An 18,458-nucleotide genomic window follows, 5' to 3' on the forward strand; every position below is an offset into this window, starting at 1 on the left:
AGGCAGTCAGATCCTGGTAATCTTCAGCAAACTGTTAGCAAATTGGTAATGATGCATTTATTTCAAGGATCCTTGAAACTGTGCAGGCAGAATCAATGAAGTAGAAGTGGCTGCCAGTGGCTAAACCACACGAAACAGGCTGAGAACAAGGAATGTAGGAACCAACGGTTTGCTCTGAGTACAGTATAGCGAGCGCTTCATAGTGAGACAAGCAGCTATTGAGGATTTGTATTAAACAAAGGAAAATTTAAACAACTTACTAAAAATCAACACAAAACAATCTCTAAGTACAGAACTAATCTATAAACATGAGAAGGACACAGCTATTTAGTTTTCCACACCACAAAACAGAAGGTAGTGAGCTGCCAGTCACTGAACTGGGCTGAACTAGGAGTCCTAGAAGAAGTCCGTTCTTGTTGGTGCAGCTCTTGCAGTCTGCTAGTGCTGGTGCCAGGGAGATAAGGGATGCAAGGTGAGTGGGGGGAAAGGGGGCCTGATGGGATATTGATCTGTGCTACTTTAGGGCAGCATCTCTTCACTTAGCATTGATGCTGTTACTGTGCCTGCTGCCAGTGAGAACAGAATCAACAGCTGCCACAGAAACAAACTTTCTTGTCTCAGGAAGCCAGGGTTTATGTTACCTTTATGGGATCATCTTAATCTACACACTGATCCTAGAGTCCAGCTGCTGAAGGTGTTCGAGAACTCCATAGGGAATGGTGGGATTCCACATCCTGTAAGGGCAAATTCAGAAAGGAAAGAGATTTTAAGTGTAATTTGCTTCACAGGTTTTTTTAGTGTTTTGTATGTTTGTGTTTTGGTTTGTGGTTTTTTTTTTTGAAATTTGCCTTTCCCTTTTGAGTATTATTCTATTAAAGTATTTAAGCTATGGAACAAATGAAAATGCATTTTCATTTAGAAGAAAGCAGTTCACTCCTCCATAACCTGGCTGACTCTGGTTATAGGGCACACTACAGTCCTGTGTCCATAACTGTTCTTTAGCTTTCTGTCAAATGCCCTTCCCCTGAATGTGTACTGACAGCTTCAGTCTATTTAACCCCCAATGATGGCTGCTCATTGTTTATCCTTTGAATACGAGTCCTGCAGCACAGACTAGGTCAGGTACTCTGGGAGGGTAGAGCTCAATATAAACTATGCTTAAAGCAGGACAAGCTTGCTTGCCTGGGACGATCAGGAATTAGTGCAACTGAAACCAGAGACAACATTTTTAACGCTTCTGTGGCAGCTTTTTATTTTGGGGATGTCTTTTCCTGTGCCTCTTATAAATCTGACAAATACGGAACACAGCTTTAGCATGAATTCTAACCCAATTTACAGAACGAAGATACAGCAAACAGCATATCAGGAGACTTACACCAAGTTCTTTATATGGGGACATTTTCGTAGGCTGTCAGTCAGCTGCTGGGCTCCAACACCAGTTATTTTGTTATACTGAACACTGGAGGGTGGGGGGAAAACTTTAGTAATGAAGATCACATCATATAGCAGTATAAACAAACATTTCATTCAAATCAAAAATAGTACATGGGCTTATCTGCAGATGAGGGAAGAAAGAAAAAAAACCCTAAATAAATCCTTGATTCAAAAAACCTATAATAAAATACTCAAAAGGTCAAACTGGAACTTCATTAAGTTAGTTCATCTGAGGGATTCCTTATTCTATGTACCCAAGGTCCTTCTCCAACTCCCCATGACCCTATTCTCCCACCTTAAAACGGATTTTTTTGTTGTTTTTATGGTGAACCGCTCCTTAATCCCTTCTAACCACTGATTATCTGGACTCTGCATAAGCACATTTTCCATGTAAAATTTCCCTGAAATTTTCTTCCTCAATTGCTGTCTCCTCTACCCCAAGCACGGAAGATTTGAATTTTCCGTATCCAAGCAAGTAAGCTTTCCTGGGCCATCTCAAAAGATGTCATACTCACTCTAGCACTCTTAAAGATGCCATCGCAGGAAGAACTTTTGCAAGATTTTCTGCTCCAAAATCACAAATGCTATTATTGTATAAGCTGCAGAAAACCAAACCAGTATAGTCACAATTGAATAATGGATAATGTAAACAGATTGTATATTAGATCAAGGAAATTCAGGTATGGTTGGTACATATTAACTTCCAACTTATCCTATCTATTTGCAGTTAATATTTAAAACACAGTTTCATATCTTCTGTATCAAGTAAGGCAAATGGTCACGTCCCTTCTTCAGCTAGCACAGCTACTGCAAAAATAAGTCTAGATTCCTAATGAATAATGAGAACATTTCTGTCTACAATAGATCAAATTAAAAATCTGCAAGAAAATAACACTCAAAGAAAAGAATGCACAGCATTCACAAGATTTCCATGTGAGCAAATTATTCTAGATTTGCACACCATGGTTTCTTGCATTCCCTATTGAGACACTTCATTCAGGCCTATGCCAGACATTTTAATGAAGTGGGATGGACCATTGGTCCCATATCAGCAAACACACACCACCATGTTGCTGGCTTAGGACTTAGCACTGCACTTAGCAAGCTCCACATAAGCTTGCAGTCGATCATGGCCCTGTGTGCACATTTGTACAGGTTATTATTCATAAGCAGGTATTATGGATTGGATTTGAAAATCAGTGCAGTCCTCATTATATTCCTGAGATATCCTTCTGTATGTCTGTGCTTGGCCATACATTTCTCTCCTCTTCCCTTCTCTTTAAAGACTTTATGCAAGAATGAATTAAAAAGCTTGGCTGCTGCACACTGTATGTATTTGTTCCATGTTCAGTAATTTCTGACAGAGATAGCAAGGTATGTTGTATAAAAAACTGAACAGGGTGCAACTACTTACCTTAGTGTCTTTAACGAAGACAAGGAAGGAAGAGCTGTAGCTAGTTTCTCCGCACCCACATCTGTTATCTTATTCTGTGATAAGCTACAGTAAGAGAGATCGCTTTGTTAGTTGAGTACATTTATTCTAAATTATTACGATGTGTGGAAAATTCATTTTCTGTGTCTTTTTTACATAATTTGGACAGTCTGTTTAGACCAAATCCAGGGAAAAAGACAAATTACAGCCCTTGAAGAGAAATAAGGAATTGCCATAGGATCGACCTATTTCTCTAATGAATGTACAGATTAAGTATGTCCATAGACTCATTGGTGTTATATGCCCACAGGTTAGTTGTGCCCATAATTGTTAATACACAGTCCCTTAAGGCTCCAGGTTTAATCTATTTCTTTTCAGTTTTTTCCAGAACTGTTAACCTTGCACTTACTTTAATGTTTCCAGTGATGTCAGTGTTGGAAAGACTTCAGATAGACTCTTTGCTCCTTCATCTCCTATGCCATTTTCACTCAGAGCATCAAGGCTGGGTGACAGCAAAGAGAGAATTAGCTTCTGTTTTAATCTAATTTTTTGTAGTTTATTCACCTCACAGACCACTGTATATATCTTGAGAAGCTCCTCTGCAGTAGCCTCAATCAGCAAGTATCACACAGATTACAGCTTCTCTAATAAGCAGCTTTCTGCTTCCCAAATTTACAGTGTAAGAATTTTTTTTTACTAGTAGTTGAACAGTTTGTCCCATTTCCTTTGATATGCAAATGGTTGCACTTAATGCCTTGCTTCCACCATACACTGAAGATTATTAAAATGCTTATGAAATATCTGTGTTCCAGCTATGCTGAAACAAAATTTCCTGTGCACACAGAAATACAGAACTGACAAAATCCATCAGATGCTGTAAATCCCTGCCTAAAAAGCTCCTTCTCCAGGTAGGGAGTATTAGAAATGAAGTTTTTCCTCATTCAGGTATCCAGATGGAAAGAGTTTTAGGTAGTCACAATTTTAGATACTGGATCCACTTCTAATCTGACAGGCAATGCTGGGATACATTGGACTCATTCCAATTTTAGAGCTTTATTGTTTTCCCAAAATATAACGAAAAGGCCAAATACAATACAGACAAATGGCCAATGAGCTGGGCCGGTAAGGCCAAAGGCCCTCTCAAAACCCAGTAATCTTCCCACAGAGTTGATGGCAGAATATTGACTATTGTTGCTACAATTGTTTCTAGCGTAAAGAAGCTTAAAATTTTAGAGACAGATGGTTTGTCATGGACACAAGAGAATAAATAGTAACTGGAGTTCTTAAAACTCTATTTCTAACACTGCTCCTGGCAAAGGAAGGGACAAAGACTGTGTAAAAATACGTGGGCAGGACAAAACCAGATACTAGCTGAATATGGCTTTTTTAATATCTTTTATATGAATCAAATCCACAAAGCTCAAGCTCTGACAAGTTCTGCTAGAAGTTCAGGGTGTTCATTGACACCAGAAGGTGCACAGCACCGGCACAAATACCAAAGTTAACTCCCAAACTTAACACTGCTGCTGGGTCAGGAGGGAGCCTGTTCTCTCTTGGGGCAGATACGACCATGAGTCCCTCAGAAACCTCACCACGAGGGAGCCCGGCGCTCAGGCATGTTATGGAGCTTGAATGAAGAAATAAGTAATCTGCAGGCAGTGTTGATCAGTGCCATGGCAGGAAGGGGGAGCACCCCCCAGGGCTCTGTACTAAATCTTTCCCACAAGCTTTTAACCACTGACGAACATAGGGGAAGTGACTGAAGGGGTATTGAATGAACCACTGCCAAGTATCTTAAGGGACATGAGGAGTGCTAGCTTTTAGTCTGCAGTTATATTCTCTGAATGCTTTTGGTTTTCACTTTGTTAATCAAAGCAAGTAGTCCTGTTAGCAAATAAAATGTTTCTGGGTACACGAGCTCCCCCATCATCAAGGGCTGCTGAGAAGGAACATCAGCTAAGTTAATCTTTAGCATTACTCACTCTAAATGCTGAAGTGAAGGAAATGCTGCAAGGATTTCCACGAGTTTTTGGAATCCCTGTAGGCCACATACTGGACCCAGACTGGAAGAAAATACAGACATGCAGCAGTTCTTCCACACACTCAGAAACAGCAAAAGTTATGAATTTTTAAGTTCTTCCCCTGCAGCCTCAAATGCAAGCTAGTTTACACTCCTTAGAAGCAGCCATTCTCTACAATCTGCAGCAATGATTTCTGCTTTGAAGCCTCCAGATGATGACCCCCCAAGGCTAAGGTCAGACAGAGCAGAGCTGCTTGTGCAGAAGCAGCAGTACATGCATTTGCTACTTTTTTGTTACTCTTCGCAAGATTCACCTCACTTGTTTTAGATACCTGTATTTCTGTTCTTTTTCTGTTTCTTCAGGTTTTTAATTTACATATTATAATCTTGATAACAGAGATGAAAAAGATATCTTCCCTGCCCAACTATTGGCAATTCAAACTAACTTAAGATCAACATTTTACTGCAGCTTAAAGCATAAATTGAGCATTAATATTTCAGATCCAAGCATTTGTCCTTCAGATCCTAATCTCTTATTTGGAGTTTCCTTGGTATCAGAACAAGTTCAGCCTAGTTAAAAGGATCGGAATTTTAACAAAAAATTTAAAATAAGGGAAAGTAGGAGAGGAAATGAGAAGAGAAAGCAGCATAAAATCAGAAGTGAGGCCAAGCATAGCAGTTCTAGACTGGGTCAGATGTGAAGAGCAGGAAACAGATGAAGACCTGATGAGAGTTCTCCATTGCACTGGTGTGATTTCTGCCCAGATTAATTCACACGCTATGGTAGGATATTTTAAGCAATAGAATAACCTTGGAGGCTGCTTACAGTTTAGGGGGTAAACGAAACATTACTACACCTCATTTTTAAAGTCAGTGTTTCCAAGTCAATCTTCCTTCTCCCAGGAAAACAGTGCTAAATATTTTCTTTGGGAGGCATTTTCTGACGTTATTGCCTCATGGCCTAAGCTCTGATAGGGCATAAAATTACATCAAAAGACTCAGATAGAAAGTTGAGCATTTCTGGGGGAAAAAATATTTCCCAGGTAGTTGGATCACAATCAAGATATTTTATATCCCGTGGCACATGATCTACATCTGGTGATACGGAGCTAACCTGCAGTAAAATCAAACAAAACTGACACAACATGTTGACCGGTATCACTGCATGAGCCAGAAATGACGTTGTTTGAGTTTTGGCCATAATTTAACAAATCTAGTTGAGAAAAGCAAAACAGAAATAAATGGTGTTTACTTAATGCTTTAACAGAAACTAAGCATCCATTAGTTCAATGACTGTAGCCAATACCCGTGACCCTCCTCGGTGTTAAATGTAATCATATATCAATCAACAGAGAGGTGTATCACTTACGCAAATTCTAGTTTTCTGAGGTTTTTGATAGCAGGAATTTCATAGTTGCCACAACCAGATGCATCTTGCACACTAAATAAGTAACAGTAGAACCAGAGTATGAGAAATATTCTAGCAACCAAAACAGTGCTTTAAAAACATTTTCTTATTAAACTTTTAAGGAAATAAACTACTGCTGCATTAACTGCAGATCCAGGAAACTTCAGAATAACTTCTCCAACCTTTCTTCATTCAATTCATTTCAATCTGGTAATTGCCTTTCATAGTGCAGTCGTTTGCTCTTTTTCCAATAAAACTTAAAAATACATCCTTCTAAACCAAGTATTTTCTGTCAGACACAAAACTTATTTTGTGTATATTTTAATCAAAATACTCTGCCCATGTTAAAATGGAAGTTACCATTTTTATTTTAAAAAACCCAACCAAAATACTTTATTTATGCATGCTTTTAATTGCAACCAATCCCCTAGCCAGATCACGAGCAGGGATAAAACACAGGGTTTATAATTCACATAACAAAAGCTTTTATTTACCTCCTGAGCTAAAGGACTGACTCAGGTCATTTGTGACCGGTGCAAAACAAGCCTTCATTTATGGCCCAGGTGCTACAGGGGGCAAAAATCAGTTATCCCAAGTTATGTAACTGAAAGCAGCTGGAAGATAGCATACTCAGAGATTAAAAAGGAATCTGAAGAAAAAAATGACAGGTGGCTTTTATATTGGCACTTTTGATAAATACTCTGCATTGCTTCTCCCTCCCATGACAACCACCACGCATCGGGGTAGGAGAATGCTCCGAGATGATACAAGAGCTTGCATTGCCTTAGTTACTTTTTGGACAAGCAGAGGACTCCGTTCTCCAGGACCGTCTGTGAGCCCCCATTTTCTTAATTCACTAGTATATTAAGAGGACTTTTGATCATAAATGAGCCTACCAGCTGATCATCTTCTCCTGCATCTCTACAAGGTCTGAAAGGTCACTGACATCCTTCATTGTCTTTGCCTTAAAGGGATCAAGAACAAATTTCTCAGTTGATGCTCTCAGCAGTTCGTAGTCTTTTGTTTGTTCTAAAGATTTCCAGAGCCTGCCTGTATCACTGAGGGAGGCCCTGTGAAGTGACAAAACATGTGAAATCAACAGATAGGACTGCTGTTGTTGCATGAAAGTGTCATCTACATACTATCCTATGAATGTCACTACTATCTGCAAAGATTGACCAACCTGAACGATGCCACATTCTTTAGGCCAACCAAGTCTTTTAGCCCTTGCATGTCAATGCTGCTGTTTCTCAAATCCAAGGAAAACTCTTTTCTTGACCTTTTTAAAATAGAGTGCAGTACATGGACATCAGGTGGTGTGAGAAGTATGCCCAGAAAAGACAGATCTGGCTTGAGCCTTAAGGCCACATGCTGCAAAAGATAATTGCTTTGTGTTTCATAAATACAATGCAAAAGCTCTAGTAACCTCTCTGGACAGAGCTCATTTATTTGAAGCCTTTTAAAATATTTCAAGAGTGTTTTCTGTTTCTTCATGGATTGTTTTACATCCTTATTTGAAAGGGAGCAGAAGTAGGAGTCATCCTGGAGGAACAACAATCCAGCTAGAAATCGAGGCACTAAATCTGACCAGTTATAAGGTTTTTTCTTCTTGGATGGAAAAGACAGGTACTTTGTTAGACTTTTATCCTTGATGTCTTCTGCTAACATAAGGTGAAGCGCACCCAAAAAATTCTGAATGACAAAATCAGAGAATGTGCTCCCAAATTCCTCTTCTCCACTATCTGAAGGTCTGGGAAATGCAAATGGCAGGAAAAATCCATATTTCAAAGCAAATTCTTTAACTTCCTTAGAAGGAAGATGATCACTTTTCATGGCACTTTGGTGCTTTTCTCCAAGATACCAGGCTATACGGGCTAGCGTAGCAAGACTCTCTTGATTTTGCATGGCTGTAACATCTGTTTGCATAGGTATTATCTTTTGCCGAACAAATTTCAGGAAGACTGTAGTAAGAGTTGAAGGAAGGCTTTTGTCTCCCATTTCAAGTACCGTCTCACAGAGAAAACAAACAAATCTACACATAAGAGGGCTGTAACAATGACTGAACAAGTACTCACACTCTCTGATTAATTTCAGTGCATTATCACAGTAGGGTAATCCTTCGAAGTATTTGGTTATGTACAATTCTCTCTGCTGATGAGAAAATCCTACTATTTCAATAGTCTTATCCACTTTGGACACATACTGGTACATCTTGTCTTTTGGCCTTGCTGTAAGTAATAAAGTACAACCATTGAGTATCTTTCTTTGGATGAGTCCTGAAAGCAGCTCCTTTATACTACACAAGTCTTTTTCAGGCTGCCTGGCCGAGCAACGAGGAAAATTCTCATGATCGTGCAACCCTTCAAAACCATCAAAAACCAGAAGGACTTTAGCAGGATTTTGCAATATATACTCAAAGATGTCTTTGCTTCCTTCTTGAGGTTTCACAAAAAAATCAAGAAGCAGTTCCTTCAAGCTGTATCGCTTCTCAGGCAAGCTTATTTGTTTGCAGTCATACCAAAATACAAATTCAAATTGAGAGAACTCTCCATTGGACCAGTCCTGGCAGATCTTCTGAACAAGAATGCTTTTGCCCATTCCTGCTTTTCCCAGCACCACAATCACTTTAGTCTCTAAGTCTTTACCTCCCAGGACTTGAAATACTTGACTTCTTTTAAGGGTTGCCTTTTCCTTCCCTTGCAGACTGCAAGTTACCAGCCCCTTTTCCATTGCTTTTACACTATTTTTCCCAGTCTTGGTTTCAATTTGGCTTTGAACAAGTGTCCCATCAATAAACAGGTGATCAAGAGCTACTTCACGCTCCATGGCCACTGATTTGCACACGTCTCGGAAATAATCCATAAGTGATGTACAGAAAGCTTCCACTGGCTCTAGAGGAATAAAAAGCACACACGAACTGAAGAAACCAGTCCACAAATTACAACATTGCTTCAGGGTGGTTTAAGTACATAGCTGTACTATGGTCAAAATACATCAGTTCCCATAAAGCATGTAGGTCTGCATTTATCCAATGCAACTACAGGCACTTAAATTAGGAGTGCAGGCACAATAGACACTTTTAGACCTATGAACTGAATAATCTTGGAGGTATCTACGTATATGATAAAACCAGCTAAGTACACTGACCTCCTAAGTAGGTACTAGATATCTAAATGTAGAGAGGTCTAATATCTTAAAAACAGAAATCATGCTCTGACACTTGGAATGGCTTCACAAATTATTGAATAACAATTCCTACAACACGTAGCTTTTCTGTATGGAGAGAAACACAGAAAAATTAGCCAAGAAATACTGGAAGTTTTAAGTTCAAGAGATCTAAACTCACTTGGTCTTTTGAGAGGTTCTTCAGGGGGGATGACGGGAACTCGGAGTTCTTTGAATATTTCTAAACCTGGAAAGAAAACCCAATATACTTGAGGAAGACATCCTCAAGTCATCGATTCAGCTTTACTAATTTTAACAATAAGACTAATGCAAATTTTCAAGTTCATTGCTAATACATTATGTAACATCCGGAGAAAGAGATGTTTTGTTTATTTCACAGGGGAAAGGAAAAATATCCTCACAGAAGTACAATTCAGCTGACATGAACTGTTGCAGGCAGTTTCTTGTTTCATATGACACGAAACAAGATGACAGCTGTTCCGACAGTTGTTCTTTTCCAACACTGTTCTTTTCAAATGTCAGTGTTTTGCATAAATTCACGTTCACACATAGGACCTTCTTTATGCCATTAAAAGCAAGAGCTTCCTTTTGTTATTCTACACCTTGCAACCAAGTATGAAAGATGAAAGTGATGGAGAAGTGACTATTGGTAGCATAATTTTCCCATTGCTCTTCCTGACAAAGTACTGTCACTGTCCAATTTTCTTTCTTTTTGCCTTTTTGTTTTCAAACTACTGCAGACCTTCACACTTGGGCAGATAAGCAGTGTCTGCCATACACAAAGAAATTGGGAATTTTTCAGAGAAAGCATATTTTTTACAGACTGGTACTGACAGAGTATTAGTTTTGACAAAACTTTTGGTAGGAAAAGCCTGCAGATGCAGGACAGAATTTAAATTGATAGAGACTGTAACAAACCCAACCTCATCAATAGACTTATGGTACCTACACTCAGCAGAGATGTGAGAAAAAGAATCCAACAAAAACAGGTTAATCTCCCTAGATTTGTACAAATTAATTTATTGCCATAATATTTGGTTCATCTTGATGTAGAATGTGGTTTGAAAAAAAAGACAAATCTTAATGTTTCAGAGGTCTGGGAATCTATTCCTACCCTGCATGCCAGCAACAGGTAGGATGGTTAGAGTTCAGAGTTGCTTCTAGCAGGGAAGCACCCACAGACTTCTAATAAGCAAGTCCTTTTTCCAGTGAAAGAATACATTTGATGTAGAGATAGCCCTCCTCCTTGTAGAAGAAAAATCAACTTAAATTATTAAATAAAGAGGGGACAAGCCTGTTTTAAGGCATCCGTTTTTAGTTTACTATTTATTCTATTAAATAAAAACAACAGAATGGAAAACCGAGAAAAGCTGTAATGAGACATTTAGATGGGAAGCAGCACTGGTCAAATCAATTAGGTTTTAATGTTTTAAAAAGGAAAAGAGACTGGCTTGCTAGCTTACATGCTAATTTTTCTGCTGCATTTGGAGATTTGAGGTTTGCGATGTACATACATTGTGCTACTGTAAATCAGTTGGAATTATTAGTATTGTGTATCCACATAAATAGTATATACAATTTAGAAATACTTCCCAAACCTAGGGGTAGTTGCCTATTAATCCCCACTTTAAAATTTTGCTATTTTGGTGGTGGTAGCCACCAGAGGGCAACAAAACACTTGTACTAAACTGCAAGCAGCTCTCATCACCAGGGTACACAGAGATCAGAAACTAAATAACCACTGAAATCAAACTCCCTCTTCTAACAGCTCTCTGAGGGCTGGATGAAAAATGTCTGTTGAAAGTTTGCTACCACAGGTGGGACTGCTATACCCTGGATCAAGGCTCTGATTTATTTATAAGCCTTTCTGTATATTAGGCTTCTGTAATGTTTAGTTAAATAAGTCGTCATAATTTTGGTTTGGGGGCTTCCATGTGAGCTGACTGCAGTTTGGCTTCCAGCACCGAGCAGCTCAGGCCACGCTAGTACGAGCAGAACTTCCATTTCTGCTCAAGCACACTCGGCTTTAGTATTGTTTTAACTAGACAAAAAGACTTCTTCCAGAAACTGGACTTCATAGCAAACCCAGTGGATTGGCTGCTAATATATAGCTGAACCTGTAGCTCTACAACTCCTTATCTGCTTTGTATTTTGGACTAGACTAAGCAGCCAATGATCAAGGCAAAGAAGGAAATGCCATTAATTTTTATTTTCCTCAATAAGATCAAAATGAGTAAAGCCTGGAGGGGAGAATTGGCTTTGGGTAGAGGCAATACACTCTCTCTCCCAATCCAAAGTACCGTATGTACAAAACCTCATTTTCAACTTACCACATAAACCAACTGGAAAACTTGGGGATATCAATGATTCCACGGAAGAAGTCAACACTGGAAAGAAACAAATGATAGTTTTCAGCCTATCATAGCTATCAGTAACTGAAATGAGGGAACTTAGTATTTTGTTGACAGCATTGATTATCTAGTACTTTCTGTCTATTTATGTGGATAAAAGGTTATTGCTCCTACCTGGATATATTATAACATCAGATGTGCCATTTCCAAGAACGAAGTTAAGGATCTGCTGAGGAGGATCTGCAAAGCCTGTATTCTCTTGGCTCCCTTTCATGCCAACAGGTAGACACTCTGGAATCAAAGGTGCTGAAGATCCTGAAATGAGTGCAGAATAATTACTCTTCTGTTTTTAAAGGCTCCTGGTTTCTAAAGGTTTCTAAGGAAGAAAAAGCTTTCTAAAAGCTACTTACCCTTTCTGGCAGCTTCTGGGCAAATATTCCCAGTGGAAAGTTTACGAACCAGAATTCATAGGATCACATGAGGCCCACAGAATCCATTAAACCAAAAACTCTTAAAAGGTACAATGAATGTGAAATACAAGGGATTACCCAGCTTTTAGTGACCACTGGTTTGTTATAGCCTAAAGATAAATTCTATTAACGTAAGGAAAAATGCTTAAGGCAAAGTCTGTACATGTATGGACCAGAGATCCAGAAGACAGAAAATGTATAAATATTATGTATCTGAATTAATTTTACCATCCATTGCACTACATCTTTGCCACAAAATTGGACTTCATGCAGCTTGTACAAGCAGCTAGCAACCATCCTCCCTCAGAACCCTCACTGGGAATTTTTTTTGATGATGCAGTGCTTGCAATTTAATCAGCCATAGCTCTGCGTTTCTGTAGGTATGACACAATTTCTTCTGCTACTTTGTGCTGTTTCAGCTATCATCAGATACTTAAAGTTTTCTAACTTATCCACCGCTTTTTGGTTCCTTTCCAGCATAGATTTAACAGTGAAAGGTGCTGAATTGTGTCTTTGTCATTAGCACTTGGCAGTGTACCATGAGTGGCTACACAGCTCATCACTTGGATTAGTACTCAGTTTTTGTGAACAAAATCCCAACCTAGATTTTGTTCTACTATTGCAAATATAATTACCCCACAGTCCTTTACAAACCTCTGGATGAAAAAGAAATTGGAACTAAACCAAAGTTTATTAATGAAAATTTTGTGATTTCCTGTTCTTAAGACTAGTAATTATTTAAACTATAGTAAATAACTCTGTTCTCTTATCTATTAACCTGCACTTCACCAATTAAATGAAAGGCTTGTTCTTTTTCATTAAGGGCAATGCACTTTTAATTTCCCTTGAATATTTTTCATTCTTTTAGTGAGTGCCACACTTTCAGGTGCTTGATTGAAACAGCTGCCATACTTGTTTTCCCTGCCATTGTTCGTGGCAATGACCAGATTTATAAGAGAGTTTTCCCCTTGTAAAAATCAACCTGTGTACAAGTGCACACCTATAGCTGTACTGTACATACCAGGAATTACAAAACTTCTTTCCAATGCATTGGTAGCAGGAACAGAAAAGGACATGTGCTGGTTAATTAATGAGGTGGAGTTAGCTGCATGGCTGTTGAGAGGCATAGCTAAGAAACTGCCATTCCCTGAAGACACTGCAGGGACTTCCACTTGAAAAAAAGGCAAAACAAAAGGAAAAGTTATTTCATTCCTAGAAGTTAAGGGCGCCAAAGAAGAGGTTTCAATAGACATTATAAACCACTCGATTCTGATCAGTTCTGTTTTGATTTTCCAAAAGCAAGAACAATTCACAATAGCTTTCCGAAACTTACTCAGATCTCAAAGTCTAAAATGTATTTATGAAATTCTGTAGAAGATCACTTTTTTCCAGTATTTCACTCTCTTAATTTTCTTTTTCCTCATCTTGCCTGGCCTGTCTTCTTTCTAGAAACCTTCAGATGTGTTTAGATGTAAATGATCTTACACATGGATGATTGACAGAGAAGACATAACACGGTCTTACCCTGGCTGTACTAAATTTCCCAAGAATGGTTTGTTACCTTAATATTGCACAAGATTAGAGGCGCCCAAGTACAATAAATTGAGTACCTTGACTTTCAACTTAGACACTACAGTGCTTGTAAGGATAACTGGTCTGTGTTAAGAGGGTTTCCGAAAGAATAGTCACAAACACCTGAGTTTTAAAAGACGCAACTTGCCTGCAGCGCTTTTTCAAGAAGACAACAAATGGGGAGGGAGACTCCTGTGCATAGTATGATTTCATTTGCATATCGAAAGTTTCTATAAATCAAGTAAGATAGACTTGCTTATTTTGAACTAGTGTGCCAGTTTCATTGGGTTTGCCACACCCTTATTCTCAGAGTTCATTTTGCTTTTCTTTCCCCCTCCTGTCTAGCAGTAACAATTAATTCTCTATTTCATCGCTTTCTGTGGTCTAACGTGTTATCAGGAGCTACAAACCTGTGTAGGTTTGTGCCACTATAGTGTACACTGTCAAGCTCTTTAGGATGGGCTGTGTTTAGGTTTTTATCAGGAACTGATGTATTATTTTGTTATAGAAATCTTTCATTTTTACTGTGGTATAAAACCAGACTTTAAAAAGTGTTTTTCAGCTTGTGTGTAAATCTGCATGTGATCAGCTTGTGTGTAAATCTGCATGTGATCAGCTTGTGTGTAAATCATCAAGGTAATTTCCTATTCAAGGACTGTTGCATTGCTACGGTCAGGTAAGATCAGGTACTGTTATAGGTAGCCACAAACAGTTGGGCAAATCTAAAGTTTAATTTCATTCAACTGTTTGAAAGAATCTCATCCTTGGCTTACCACTCTGAACTTCAGTACTCATTATCGTCTTTACTGTGGATAGTCTTACACTTCTGAAGATGCATTTGCCTTTGCAGGATCATACTGTGACACTCATTTTATGACAGGTTAAATAAATTCCTGATTTTGTCCTGTAGTTCATCTTTCTGTCAATTAGCTTTTTTGTACCCGGTACGTATACTGCCTTACACACACAGAAGGTAGAGAGAGTGATAATATTCTGAGCACTTTCCAGAAAAGGATAGGTGCAGCTTACAAAGCATCTGTCAGCTCTGTGATGATACTGTAGACTGGAATGCAAGTTCTGCAGCATAAGGCATTTTTACTCTTTTGGTTTAGTTTTTTTTTTTTAAATCAGGAACTCATGTGCCATTTCCTTATTGAAAACTCTCATTGTTAGTGTAGCATAAACAGAGGTTTTAAAAAGCACCAAATCTATGAAGGAATTTAAGCAGATAGAAGGTAATCCACCTTCAAAGAGTACTAACTGCCAGGAACTTCACGTGTCTGAATAACTACAACTGGCAGGTACCAGTTCAGTAGGAACTCCGATTACCTTTCCAGATCCAACAAATATATTTCTTTCACAGCTCATTCTGCTCAGTTGTCCTCCCAGAAGTCCACACGAATATTGGAAGACCAGTTTGGGTCACAGGCACAGTGCATGTGTGTGCCCTCTGTGACTTTCATCCAGACTGTGACAGTTCCTTAGCAATTGCTGGCCTGAACTTTGCAGTCCCATGATCCAAGCACTCTCTGGATGGCTCTCTAGGTTACACGCTGGTTTTGGCTCCCCACCCTGACATGTACACAGCCCATGGGGTTTGGTAGAGCCAGAGTTCCCCTTATGAGTCTCGGGAAGGGTACTAGCACACACTAATGTATATGTCACTTCAAAACACAGTATAATACATTCATCCAAAGGTGATTGTTCTCACATGGATTTTGGGAGACTGTTTTGCTGGTTTAGCTATGCCTGAGACACCCATTTAGGCTACAGCTGGGTAAGAACTTTAGCACCACTTTGCACCTAGGGAACAAGTTACAGCTTGCCTGCTGGCCACAGGTACTGCCTTGTAGATGGTCTTAACAGCATGCAACACCTAGAAATTTCCCTTTCTCCCATTCTTACTTTGGTTTAAAGGACGTTATAGCATGGGCTGGGCCAAGAAGCCATCTTTTCACAGTTATTTTCAGTAGGATGCTTCACTGGATTTTTGGAAGGTGTCACGCTTAGAACAAAGAGGATCAAACCCAGGAAATGCCAAACTATGGCCTGAGTCACATTACCCATCATAAACAAATGGCGTATGTGACAAAAGTTACAAAAATTGGCACTGGCCCAATTCTCCACTGTTTTGCTTTCTTCTCTCAGATGGATTTAGGAAAGTTCAACAGTGCCTTTGCTGATGCTAAGGAAGTAATTTTTCTACCACCTGGCAGGAACAGCTGGATTCTTTTGAGGCATAAGAATCCAGCTGTTCCCAGGCTACCACGTAGTTGGTCCTAAGATGCACAGTTTAATAGCTACTGATAAGAAAGCATAGATTTTATGCATCATTAATTAGTCAGAGGTGTATAAGAATGTGATTCTACAGTGATTTCTGCTCTGCTGGAAGTAGAAACATGAAAATGCATGACAATGCTGTATCATCAAACCTATGAGAGCAAACGTTTCCTAGAAGGTACAGTTACAATACCTAACAGAGGATGAGACTTTGGAACATGAGACAATATATGTTCAGTAATCTTTTCCTACTCAGCCAATAACTTACCAATTTTCTTGTACTTGGGTTCTGAAGCATCAGAGCAACTCTCTGCACAGCCTAAGAAGGCTGAAAGAAAGAAAGGTGATAGTAAGCGACAAAAATTGAATCAATTGGGTAATTTTAGGTTTCCACCATGAAAACTTACTTTAACTTTTTAAAGTAGAAGGAGGTGTTATTAGTTTCAATTCAGCTATTTCAGAACTGTACAGGTCCAGTATATAAAGCATGAATGTGAAAAGCCTCTTATTATTTTCCTCTGACTGTGAGGCTTCAAACAGGCTGCAGATTTTTGTGCTAGTAATCAAAGATTTTTGCTGTTGTTCTTGCTGTTAAGAGGGAATAAATCATTCAGCTAATACTCGCTAAGCTATAGATACACTGAAAACAGTTACCACTGTCACCCAGATTATTAAAAAAAGGGAAGAAATATAACATGCTTAATGCCATGTTACAGGACAACAAATTCTGTGAATTGTAATGAATGTGCCTGGGGAAGCTGTTTTTCACTTCCAGCCAACACAGTATGAGCAAAGGCAGAGAAAGCGCATCTGGTTGTATCAGTGAAGAACTACATGAGAGATGCATTGAGTCTGTGTTAAAACCAAAGTACCATAATGCAAATTTAGAATTAAAACACTACAGCCTTTCAAACTCTCACTGTTTTTCACTTACTTCGTTTGTGACATTTCTGCATCTTTATGTCAGTAAATTTCTCAGTGTTTTCAGCAGCCATTTCATCCAAAATAAGGTTCCCTGCTAAAAACATCAAATATTGCCAAATGTCAACCTTTGTTCTCCTAGAAAAATCATAGAAAGAGGTAAAAGCAAGTGAAACACACCAACAGGCAGCAAAGATGAAATATGCTCCAAATAAAAGATAAAAACCAAATCACATGATAAAACACATATCCGGATCAATATGATTTAGAAAGCCCACAGGGCTCTGAGTGCAGATTTTGTCACCCTGTGTTAGTTTCTGAACTGCAAATTATTAATCTGCTGCCACAAATTCAGTGGCTAAAAACCGTAAATACTTCTCAATGCTCTAAGGACGAGCAAAGGATAAAACTTCATAGCTGTATAACAGTGAGATCTCAGTACTAGTAAAGTTAATCATTCCATGTACGAAAAAGATTAGATTCTTTAAGAGTCAGAGTAAAGAGTTCTGAGGAGATTTTATATTTTGTGTTGTAAGAACTGTGAAGTTATCCATACCACTCTTCTCCTGGCAAATACTCAAGTACTAACACTGTATCTCGTTTCCTCTAAAACCAATCTAAATTTTGCCATTAGGTGCAAAAGCCCCCAAATTCTAAACACACCAGGGAGCAGTAAAAAGCATTTAAAAAGTCAAATGAGCTTCCTGTAGCCAGAATTGTCCTAGGGAAGGACTGACCTTTGGTAAGTTACTCCAAATTCCTTTGCTCAAACATAAAACAGGATACACAGATATTCTGTGAACCTTTCCCAACAGCCACATATTAATATATATATATTTTGAAATAGTAAACAGCTGCATTTGTGCCACTACCAAAACAACGATTTTGTACCAGAAGGCAAGCAATTGTCCCTGGTCAAGCACTGAATGAAGGAATCATTTACCAGATGTATATTATAACATTGCTGCATTGATCAGGGAGAGAAGTAAAATTTGACACACTTCCTCAAGCAGCTCTGTGTATCCTGGACAGAAATATGCATGCATGAACTGCATTTATACACATGCTAAGTCCTCTGGGGGGTCAGGTTTAATGAACTTATGTATATCATCTGTCTTGTGCTCAGAATAAGTCTGATGCTAACTGAGGGCATATACTGCACTAGGCAGTTAAGTTGTGCATACACTATGGCCATGGTCATGTGATCAGCCACTTGGTCAGAGATAAAACTGCCATCTTTGAGAAAGCCCTGCAAAAATATAGAAGACCCTCAAAGTTTGCCAAGAAAATCCTGGGGGATGGTTTGCAGGGGGAAAGAAGAGGATACCAGCTGTATAGAAACCTTACTAGTGTTCAAATTGTGGGGATGAAGTACTGTGCAGAT

General features: G+C 38.8%; 1 protein-coding gene across 2 annotated transcripts in view; it reads right to left on the minus strand.

Moving 5' to 3' along the window:
• The window catches only part of CIITA (class II major histocompatibility complex transactivator), a 30,053-nt gene that overhangs the window by 3,284 nt on the left and 8,311 nt on the right, over positions 1–18,458 (minus strand). For both annotated transcript variants that reach the window (XM_075105306.1, XM_075105304.1), the window contains exons 5-19: positions 17,088–17,171; positions 16,422–16,481; positions 13,323–13,472; positions 12,006–12,146; positions 11,811–11,867; positions 9,641–9,706; positions 7,478–9,185; positions 7,191–7,364; positions 6,256–6,327; positions 4,849–4,929; positions 3,276–3,368; positions 2,849–2,932; positions 1,950–2,033; positions 1,376–1,459; positions 642–734 (exon numbers count right to left, since the gene is read on the minus strand). In XM_075105306.1, coding sequence (XP_074961407.1) covers positions 662–734; positions 1,376–1,459; positions 1,950–2,033; positions 2,849–2,932; positions 3,276–3,368; positions 4,849–4,929; positions 6,256–6,327; positions 7,191–7,364; positions 7,478–9,185; positions 9,641–9,706; positions 11,811–11,867; positions 12,006–12,146; positions 13,323–13,472; positions 16,422–16,481; positions 17,088–17,171 — 3,011 coding nt within the window. In that variant the 3' untranslated portion in view covers positions 642–661. The remainder of the gene's footprint in view (positions 1–641; positions 735–1,375; positions 1,460–1,949; positions 2,034–2,848; positions 2,933–3,275; positions 3,369–4,848; positions 4,930–6,255; positions 6,328–7,190; positions 7,365–7,477; positions 9,186–9,640; positions 9,707–11,810; positions 11,868–12,005; positions 12,147–13,322; positions 13,473–16,421; positions 16,482–17,087; positions 17,172–18,458) is intronic.

Source organism: Phalacrocorax aristotelis, chromosome 10 (assembly GCF_949628215.1).
Source record: "Phalacrocorax aristotelis chromosome 10, bGulAri2.1, whole genome shotgun sequence".
NCBI classification, from domain to species: Eukaryota; Metazoa; Chordata; class Aves; order Suliformes; family Phalacrocoracidae; genus Phalacrocorax; species Phalacrocorax aristotelis.